The 11,192-nt window shown below is 37.7% G+C and overlaps 1 protein-coding gene across 1 annotated transcript; it reads right to left on the minus strand.

Annotated features, from left to right (window-relative positions):
• Positions 1 to 2,327: 2,327 nt before the first annotated feature.
• Positions 2,328 to 5,626, minus strand: LOC131677013 (zinc finger protein 135-like). The gene is made up of 3 exons (XM_058956500.1): positions 5,334 to 5,626; positions 5,112 to 5,268; positions 2,328 to 3,300 (listed from the first exon to the last, which is right to left on the minus strand). Exons 1-3 carry the CDS (start codon positions 5,372 to 5,374, stop codon positions 2,614 to 2,616), a joined length of 885 nt encoding a protein of 294 aa, XP_058812483.1. The 5' UTR covers positions 5,375 to 5,626; the 3' UTR covers positions 2,328 to 2,613.
• Positions 5,627 to 11,192: the final 5,566 nt, after the last annotated feature.

Consider the following 11,192-nt stretch of genomic DNA (forward strand, 5'->3'; position numbering starts at 1 on the left):
CATGTTGTAAGATTTCTTAAAACCGAACAATCCCTGACAGTAATTTTCCGATGCTTGATGCGAAGTTGATAGGGTTACTGTGCCCGAATTCATCTTAGCACCTTTATTCATCCCACCCATTTGAACACATTAGTTAGAGCAGTGTGTGCTATCTCTGTTCAACGCATTAGCTCAAATGGTAGGATGAATAAGGGTGCATTGTACTCGACTTTTCGCTTCGTTCTAAAGCGAGTATTTTACGTTTTCCAAGCCAGATTTTTTTTATTGATCTGCTTCTTAAGAACGAAGCAAAGATATTGATACCTATTTAAGCGCAATCCAATCAGTGTTAGCCGAGTTATAAGCGAAATAGTGTGACATCGTGACTAATGAGATGAATAAGGGCACGTCTACCCTAAATGCCTATTATTTTTCGAATGTGAAAATATTAATATTAATTAATGGCCGATGTGGGTTTGTGTTGTGTTGTTCTCGAAACACGGTCGAGTTAAGCTTAACCAAGCAGAATCCAAACTTAAAAGCCTGTACATAACTACTTGCCTTGCCAGGAGGCTGAATGTACCTGAATAGAGTATATACGAATAACGATACCACGCGGTTGTAACGATGCTTCACAGGTTGCATACTTGAGGGCGATTTACCGGCGTCAAAAAGGGAATATTGTACAACGTGCTACCGGCATCGATTTCGTTGTTGGTCGTGGATACTGTTTGCCAATCGAATTGTTCGTGCGTTTCACACGATCGTTTGTGTTCTGAATAGGCGAGCATAGTACAGTGCTTGAAAAGACGTATATAAAAGGACGATAGTGATAGTCTGATGTGACTCAAATGCTAACTTCGTTTTTGGGTTCAAGTCGCTACAGGTTTGCTCTAATGCTTACAAAATCCATGTCAAAATAAAAGTTCCGAGCAAACCTAAATCGACTCAGATCCAAGAAAGAAATCAGCATAAGACAATCAAATCGTGTCCGATTTACTCACAAAACAGAATCGAATCTTTTGATCGATTCAGTGACTCATTTTGGAAAGATTATACAAATGTTTGATCTTGGAGTAGATTTTTAATTCCATATATACTTCCGTTATAAGCTTAACCCGTTAACCCAGCTATGTTAAAACTTTTGGTTATTTATATAATACTTCATAAACCGTCATATTATGCTCAAATAAATATGGGAAAAATAAAATAATCACTTTGAAACGTTTTGTTGCAAAAAAAAAACTAACGTATGAAATTTCATACGCTGGGCTGATAGGGTATCAAAAAATCAATGCAGAGAAAATTCGGGTAATATCCGTATATTTAGCATGAAATTGAATAATATCTTCAACCTTGCGAGATCATACATTTATCAGCTTTTTTGTATGATTTTAACACCCCCCCCCCCCCCCCCCCTCTTTCATGCCGTTTCGTCTCATGTTAGGTTCGTTGCTTCAAACCATCTTTCCCTCAAACTGTATAATTATTTTAAGACAAGAACATTTTCTTACGAGAATTTCCATAAAAATATTCTGGTTAGAACCAGGCATGATTTGCAACGTATTAAGCATTTGTTAGCCTTGAATGCACTGATTCAACGTTAAAATCAGCGAAAAAGTTGTGGATCCACTCCGAGTCCTAAAGAGGAAATAATTTTGCCTTAGAAAAAAAAAGATATCGGTTCATCCTAGCGTATGAAATTTCATACCTTGAACTATCAGCAGAATGTTCGCAATTGTTTCACCAATTTCTTCCATTTTTTCGCACTGAGTCACATCTTTCACACCTTTCATGGACATTCGTTCTCAATCCGAAACAAAAATCAGTGATTTAGAAGAGAAATTTAATATGTATTGTTCATATTTTGACTTCGATTTTTGTCCAACTTTGACATTCGAAAACACAATGGAAATTTACAAAAAAATATTATTGGGCATAGGTACACATTATAATTTATAGGGTATTAATTACTGTTCACAGAAGACCAGATTTTTGAAGACGCACATTGGACAATTATGCGTAGAACGGCAGTATACAAATCAAGTGTTCATCTATTCCTCGTGCTTATTTTTTTGTGTAATTCGTGACCACAGTAGTAGTCCAACTAATTCGCTCCATTTGCATGAGTCTAGTTAGAACCACATTAAGAATTGCAACTACTACTCTTATAAAAAATATTCCGATCTGACAGTTGAATTATTTATACGTTCCGTAAAATCACCCAAAGATAGCCCCATTCACAGTCAAGTCTTTTGATCGAGTCGTGCACCCATCTCTACAAAATCTAAACTTTGAAGGAACATTCACTTTATAACTGCAAGGATCGCTCTACATAAAATATGCTATTAAAACATTGCATTCTTCATTGCATATCTATTGGATAAAATAAATCACATAAAATTGTTTAAGCATTGCAAACTCTTTCAACTAAATCTAGTTACAAAATACCATGAGATACAATATGGGTGGCTACTTCCTAAATTTTACTCTTGACTTCAGCCGAACACAATCTAAAGCAATACTTACACCTATCCGATCCGTTTCAGTGGCGATTGCGTACCGTGCAATATTGGTCTCCGTGCACTGGTACTGAACCGTCACTGAATCCGATCGAAAAGGTGTGAATTTGGCTTAATACTGCAGCAGATGGACGGTATTGACGTGACGCCGCAGGGTGGCTTTATGCTTGAACTGCGACAGACACTCCTGGCACTGGTACGGAAAGTCCTCCGCGTGGATCTTGATATGCTCCAACCAGTCAACCTGTTCCAGGAAGCTTTCCGCACAGACACGACAGCGGTACTTGGTGAACGTGAAGCAGGTCCGGTTCCGCACGTGCCTCGCCAGCGATGGCGCATGCTGGAACTGCTCCCGACAATTGGGGCACTGGTGAGGTCGGTTGTGAACCCGGGCATGCTCCGCCAGCCCACTGATCGTTTTGAACGATTTTGGACAGTAACGACATTTGTACTTGCCACTTCCACTACCGTTCAGGAATGGTTTGAAAATTTTCGGTCGCGACCGCTTAATGGCATTACCAAGCAAATTTATTCGCTTGGATTCAACGGTCGGTTCTACATTGTGACTAGTTGGGTTGTCGTTTCGTACATCGTTCAAAGTTTGCTTTCCGTTTAGCTGGGACTGGTATACTTGTTCCCGTTGCTCAGTCTTGTAGGTTTCGTTGACATCCGGTTCGCCCAGTTTTGATTTGATAAGCTCATCGACGCGCTTCGCCTGCGATCGAAACCGGTAGAATTCAACCAGCGCTCTTTGGCAACACTCACAAATGGTGCAACCCGGTTCGTCCGTGAGTGAGAGCTGCAAATGGGAAATAACGCATATTTAATAAACATCTTTGTACACATCAGTCTAGGTGCTTGTGGATTGGTTAATTTTAGAACTGAAGGACAAAACTGAATCTAGCCTTTTATGACGGTATACAGGGGTTAATAGGTTTGGTGCTTAACTGTTCAAACGCTAAGTTGAGATATTCTATTAATATCATTGAAACAATTAAGATTGTTGACCGAGTGTCACTTTTAAAAATAACAACCGAATAACTGAGCAGAAGTTTTGATTTTACCGCAAGTACCTGTGACATATTTTTAATCACTGAAAATAGAATTGGACAATGTTGACTCTTTCAAGACACAGGATAATTAGCGCCTTTTCACGCTGTTCTTTTTATCATCCTATCTATTTGATGCCGATGATTCAAGCAGCGTACCAACTTAGTTCAACGCTTCGACTTAACTGGACAGATAAAAAAATGATGACACTCGATTCGAGTTTTCATTGTGTTCAAACATAAATGGTTAAAACTGGTTCTTAATAACAAATTGATACCAATTTTGCGCATCCATAAATTGTGGACCATATAAAAAATTAAACCTCCCTAAAGCACAAAATAGGCTACTTACTCTGTTGCCGCGTTGGAATAGGTAAAACAAAATTCATAGTGAATATTTTTTGTGGTGTGTGTCCTGTCGCATCGTGTGCGTACAGCTTTACGATAACATGGCACTGGAATCAAGGGAAGCCTTCTCATTGAAACAAAGAATATTACATTTTATTTCGAAATATTTCAAAGATATCGAAAAAGTAAGGATACTGCAACCGCTACACACCTTGACCCAAGATTCAAAAAAATCCATTTCGAAAGCACGCTATCCGCATCGTCTGCCGTTTTCTTTGTTGGTAGGTGCAATTTTTCATATTTTTAGGCCTCATTTTTTCATGTTTTTTTAGCGGAGCAAATTAAGGATTTGGCAAACGAAGCGGCTTCAATATCCATTAATGGTGAAAAAAATCCCGCACGAAATGAATCATTGGACGATCTATGGTCAATACACGATTCATTAGTAACGGAAGTGAATCGTGCACATGTTCCGGATAGTGCTGGCGGGATTCCGGTGGATTTACGACAGTACCTTAATACTCCGTTAGTGCCGAGAACCAGTGACCCGATGCTCATTTGGAAAGATATGCGAGCGCAATTCCCGAATCTATACTAAGTAGCGGTTAAGTACTTCAGTGTTTCAGCGACCTCAGTTCCCTCTGAACGTTTATTTTCGAAAGCTGGTCAAGTATTGACCAAAACGAGAAATCGATTGTCAGGACCAAATTTGGACAAAATTCTTTTCTTAAATTCAGTAGATGATACAATGTGGTTTACCTAAACCAATATGACTTTATGTACAGTTATTGGATTGTACGCTAGCTGCGCGAAATGAATAATGAAATTCGAAAAAGTTATGAAATGAGAAATCAACTAATTATTTTATTTTAAAACGAATATTTTGTTCTAATAACTATATTACTCTTTTCAGAACTTTTTCGAATTTCCTTATACATTGGGATTCAAATACAGTTCTTTAAAAACACGCGATTTGTATCCAATATTTATTAACTAAATCATCTAGATAATCGAGAAACCAATAATTTGGAACGATCAATCGAACTAATCAATCACCGCAGAAAAATTAATCGATTAATTTAAAAAATCGGACATCCCTCATAATTCATTCATTAGACGTTCAACACTATCATCGTAACGAAGAGTGCCATCACCCACTGATTGCACCATTCTTCGTGGGCGAACACAACCCCGCAGTATGACCTAATCTTACCTTAACATTAGTACATTCATAGATCAACTGAATCAGCTGGGTGGTACTATTTCCGGCAACGTCATCCGCAGTAGTATTGACCTTCCCAGCCGATCCCAACGCCAACAGATTGTCTTTAGCCAAACAAAGCCGACAGAAGGCTGCCGTTTCCGAAGGTCTACAAATACAAAACAAAAAAAACCATTTCTCGACTCTTATTCATCAATCTAGCACCCGACTTACAATTCCAACTTCTCCGGTAAAACTACACTGTTCGTGAACATTTTCTCCTATTGAACTAGGGTGGAACTTTACTACGGTGGAACACAGAAGATACTGGGCTTGTACACAAGTCGCAGTTTTAGCAATCTCACTAACTGAACGCTATTTATTGTAGAAAGAAGCAACCACCGTTTCCTTGTCGATTGCACTTGTATTCGACCGCCCGCTTCTTATTCACCCTTTTTGCTGTTGATGCTAGTATTTGTTTTCATATATATACAGCAGATTGTACGTGTTTTTGTTTGTAAGCAAGCGTACCCCTGCGCAACGGTAAACTACGCCCCTCATACTTGCCTTTGCCTTTACTGGTTGACGGAGGCGCAGAGCATCACACCGGTACAAACAGCTGGTGTAAGCACTATAAGCATTGGAAGCGGTACACGATGGTTAAAAATGATTGATGAGTACATCTTTTGTTTTATATCCATTCGCACATTTTATTTTATTCGTATGGAGTAAACAAAATAATGAAAATTTGATCTGTTCGCCAACTTGTAAAAACGCTACATTTCGAATTATTTTTAAGTTTTCCGCGACATTCATATATGCATGCGATTGTGTCCACACAGTCGCACTTGGTCACACACTGTGCGATAATCAACGACATTAGAGCTGTGATAGAGTTGCAAAGAACTTCTGACAACAGTGATAATCAAAAGATTTATTATAAGAAAATTCAACCTCATATCTGTTTGACTGTTCGCTAATTGGCCAATAGAGTTCTATGCAAATCATATCACACACACTAATTGGGGGTTTGTTTTCCTCCAGCTGTCATATATAAAACTGTCAGCCAAGTTGAACATTTGAAATAGCTCGCCTTAAGTATTTATAATGGTTTTGAAATACTCTATGACACTGTAAAACTTATTCCGGACATGCACAAAACCGGTTGGTCAGGTCCCGGATAGAATTTTACAATAGCATTTACCCTACAAACAATCATAAAACAATAAATATTATAGTTATTACTGTTTCAACATTGTTCGATGCCAAGTTCTGACAGTAGATTTACAATAAAATTTTATGCAACAATAAATTTCACTGTTCAGCAAAAAACTGATACAGTGCATTCACATTAAATTTTACTGTTTTCGAGAAAAAAATATATGGAGAAAAATTGATTTTTTTAATGTTAAGATACATAACCACCCCCCTTTTTCACTGTAAAAGTCTATTTTACATTGAAATTTACTGTAAAAACGTTAAAGTTTATTGTTTTTGTATTGTAGCATAACACTAAAACTTACTGTAAATTATTGTAAAATTACTGTACTGTCACAGTGAAAATCATGTTTTTGTTACTGTACATTTCTATTCGGGGTTCCATGATGAAAATAATCCGACCGAAAAGCTATTTTCGATTTGCTTTCCTCCACCTATGACAGGTGGACAGTTACAGATTATCAATATAGACACTCATAGTAATAGACCAGCGAAGGTACTTTTATCGAGCCAAACAAACTGTCAAAATTCGGAGCCAAACGAGCATGACGTCATACAATGCAAATAAGCAGAACAAGTATTGCGATTTTATATAAAAAAATTATTTTGTTATTCACAGTAGGTTTCACTTTTCATGTTCGTGTTAGTATTTTACATTGTTATTTAGAAAGATATTTATTGTGTTCTATATAACTGAATAAAAAGCATTTTACTTATATTTTTTTCATCAAATTTGTATTTTTTTTAAAGAAATTGGATTTTGTTTGCTTTTCTTAATTTCTTGTTGCTCAGTATCAAACGTATAACTTCTCTTTTGATTCACATATTGAACCACTTGAAAAATTATTTTAATAAAAAAAGGTGATCGAATACAGTCGAGCACGTTCGAGCTTGCACATTTTTGGGTGATGCCAGTTTAACGCGCTTGTTTTTTTAGTTGCCAGTTTTGCGGTTTTTACATCCGCGAGTCTATTACTATGAGTGTTTATAATTATCAAGTACTCTATATGTACGGCATTATTATTTTTTGGATATGTAGTGTCTAAATAGTCAAATAAACGTAAATACTAGAAAAACTCTAGTAAGAGATCTGCGGAGAGAAAAACAGCATTTTTGGCAACGTATGCCCCGGCATTGTATGGCAACACGTCCAATGTTATAAGGATACCCTGTCAAAAAATATGCGGACGAACATCAAGACGGATACAGGTGTGCACATTTTTTTCTGTGTGTGAGTGCGGTTGTCATTTTTCATTGATGAAGCCGAAAAAACAACAGGATATGAAGAAGAAAAGCACAAACAAGTGACGTAGTGGGCCTTTCTGTTGCCATAAGTTTTGTTTCGGTTCGGTCATAGTTAATGTTATCGGTTTTTTTTTCGAGGTAAAAAGTGTCTCTAAGTGTTTTAATCGGTAGATCCGAGGTGAAGCTCGGCCTTTTCTCACTTTTCATCGTGCGCCAAAGAATCAGGATGCTCGTTCGGATGTTTATGTTCACTTCAAGGGCCCCGGCCGCCATGATTAATTTTGCAAGTATGGAACTAATACACTCAAAAGTGTCAAATGTCCCCACCTTTCTCTCCATCTTGGACGAACATGGTCAGGCGATTTAAAAAGTTTGACGTTTGACTCAACTCGCCTGTGCTAGTTGCCCCTCAGAACAAATGCAATTTGCGAATGCGGTTTAAAGGCAATTTCAATATTTAGACAAATTTTCTGGCGGCTGAAATGGACTTGGTTGTTTTTCGCGTTTTTCAAACATGGCGGTTCATTTTTGGCTTAAGCTTAAAATTGTTTTTTGAACAATTGGTGTGTTCTCCCTTGTACTTTGTTTGTCTAGTACACTTCATTTAGCCAAAGACTGTGGGAAATTGTGGAATCGTGTGTAAGTAAAGTGGAACAAGATCTCTGAGATAGAGTCTTAATGAACGTCAGATTGTGGTAAGTTTTGGAGCGCAATACCAATTTCACCATTGATTCTTCCTATAATTTGGTGGTGATTACCTAGTATACTGGTAAGTATATGTGAGTAGATAATGAATCCGAAAATAAGTATTATTTGTAATAGGCAATTAAGGGCGATTAAAAGGCGCGTTCCGTGGGCGATTTAAGGGCGGGTTGGTCGGCAAAAAAATGACGGCGGCAAATCGCCCAAATGTTGCATTTGAAATAGCCCCCTAAATTGCCAGCAATTTGCTGGCAAATTGAAGGGCAATTAGCGCAAATAGCCCCCCGTTAGCCAGCAACTTGCCCTTTTTGACTGGGTAGGCAATGTTCGATTGGATTCGTTTTTTGACAGCTAAACGCGAATCCAATCGATCCAAAATGGAGTCTCCGCAGTTCTCTTTCTAGAGTTTTTCTAGTAAATACTTGGGAAAAATGAAAAATCATTACCGCACTTTTTTTCTTATTTTGGACCACTCAACTTTATTTTGGACCGTAAACAATGCATATTTTGGACCATCGATAATCCTTTGTGCTATTGCTGCAAACATATTTTGAACAAATCTCGAAACAGATTTTGGATCATCTAAATAGCATAGCATAGCAAAAACAACCGCAATCATCGTGGGTGGCTGACACAGTGACATCTTTGAATACAATAGCATAGTTCACTACACACCTGGCCATGTCCTTACGATCGCCAAAGAGAAAGAAATGTTAGTTGAATACCTGCTTAAGAAGATGCGGGAAACCCACGCAATCTCCATAGGCATTAGAGATGTTAGAATTGGTTAGTAGGGAAGGAAAATGGTATATGGGTTTGGAGTGAATTATATAATATTCAACTTTCTGGATAATAAAAATTAATTATAAATTAGATTTATCTCACCAAATTGACTTGGCTGGTCTGTAGCAGGTGCAGGCTTCCGGAACCACCATTATGGCACTTTTCCGAGCATTCCACTTAGAGGATACCGCAACAATAAAGAATGACACTAAATCCAAAAAATGACACCAACAGATTTTGGACCATCTAAATGTTCACATATCTTACTTTGTATGATGAATTTGTACATGATTGACGAAGAAGTGCTTTTCTAGGAACAAAAAGTGAACTTTTTTTTAATGCAGAGTAGATACGCAAAGAGCTGTCAGAGTTGATTGGGAGCATGGCGATAATATGTTATCGTTTGGAAATAGCTAATATATTTCGGACATACCCAAAATAACAATTTCAATACATCTAATTGCTTTTTTCAACCTAAAATCAATATCTTATGTATTTTATAAACATTATAACGATATTTGCATGATTGAAATATATACCCTTTGGAAATAATAACTCTTCGATGTTGTTTACAACAATGCAACCTCCTCCTGATTTTGGACCAGTTCAGCTGAAATGTGAAAACACGATTAAAATTTTTCAATTCAATGCTTCCTATTAAACCATTTCACTCAGAATATAACGGGCGCTGCTTACTAACATTCAGTGTTACATTAGCAATATTTCAATTTGTTATGAGCTTTAAATGGAGAAATGTAGAATTCATCGTCAGGTGGTCCAAAATATGGTACTGGTCCAAAATACCCTCGTTACCCTATGCAGTTTTAATGACACACAACCATGATAATATCAGCTGGTGTTTCTTCTTACATTGCAGTTATCTAGTGTTCAGCAAAAGTAAATGCAGCCAATAATAGATACATTGTTTCCATTACTGATTAAAAGGGAAGCGAAAATCGAATTCTAAATATTTAATCATGTGTATTGTATAGTATAGATTAGCTGGCATAGTTTTCAATCGATTTCTTTTAGTGGAACACTTATATTTGGAAAGGAACGGGCATTATTACGATGATACGCGAATAATTGATAATTCAAAGAAATAGAAATTGCTATTTTGGGGCCGCTTGGCGTCAAGCACACGTTTTTTATCATTGTTAAGAATTTATATTTATAAGGCATTGTTCCAGTTTCTACCTGGAGTTTCATGGTATTAGGTTGTCGCTTCTGACGACATGACGTTAGAAACCCAGTGGATTGATTCTTAATTTGTGCTGCGTGATGCTACACGACCTCTAGGTTGGGTTTATCCGGAGCAAGATAGTGTTGTTCATAAATTTTTTGAAACTAGAACCCTTTATTGAAAGCTTCATTATTTATATTCTACCTTCATTACAATGTTTTAAAAATGGTCTCTAGTTGAAGTCCATTTTCGGTAATCTATGTCACATTAGCTATGTACATATGATAGTTTATGGACAAACGTCACAGTAGGTAGAATTACATATAGTCATGTTCGAGTAACATGCAATCCATGCTGTTGTTGTTGTTGTGCAGTTTCAACTTTTTATTTCGGTTTCACGCGAAAACATACCCTGCCCTTGCCCCGTACACAATTATGGTGGAGGCGCAACATGCGATGTTATCGTATCTCCTTTACCCGAGAAAGCTGATGTGGATCTAGATAGGCCGTTCGTTTTTTATCGCCCGAAACAATCATTCGAGTTGATTGACTGCCATATAGAAAAGGAAACCGAACTAGATGACGACGACGACGATGATTGCGGTAGGCCCTACCAGGAAAGGTCAGGATGGAACGGAAGCATTCGCGCGGCGGATCAGCGCGGTGGGGTCCGGTCAGGGATCGGGAATAACGGCAGTTACCGGTGTACGCCAAATAGAGAATCGATGGACTAACGAGAGAGTAAATAAATCATTTTTTCACTCGTTTACACTCGGCAAATGGGACGAGTTTCCGCGCGAGAGATATATGGTTGCTGAAGAGAACCGGAACCGGTCGCTAGCGTGTTTCCCCTCTGTAGTTATTATAAAAGGTAATATACTCTTTATATCCGCAGAAGATGGGTAGTTAGTTGTAAATTTTATTGGCTATGCGTGCGGCCTTTTGAAGAACTTTTCTTGCAC

Source organism: Topomyia yanbarensis, chromosome 1, assembly GCF_030247195.1.
Source record: "Topomyia yanbarensis strain Yona2022 chromosome 1, ASM3024719v1, whole genome shotgun sequence".
Lineage (NCBI taxonomy): Eukaryota > Metazoa > Arthropoda > Insecta > Diptera > Culicidae > Topomyia > Topomyia yanbarensis.

What these genes read in the sequence shown, in the direction of transcription:
- LOC131677013 (XM_058956500.1), bottom strand. Translation starts at nt 5,374, where the DNA reads ATGTTCACGAACAGTGTAGTTTTACCGGAGAAGTTGGAATT. An exon ending in TTACCGGAGAAGTTGGAATT is followed by an intron (nt 5,269 to 5,333) that starts GTAAGTCGGGTG and finishes TTGTATTTGTAG; the next exon opens with ACCTTCGGAAACGGCAGCCT. An exon ending in ATGAATGTACTAATGTTAAG is followed by an intron (nt 3,301 to 5,111) that starts GTAAGATTAGGT and finishes TCCCATTTGCAG; the next exon opens with CTCTCACTCACGGACGAACC.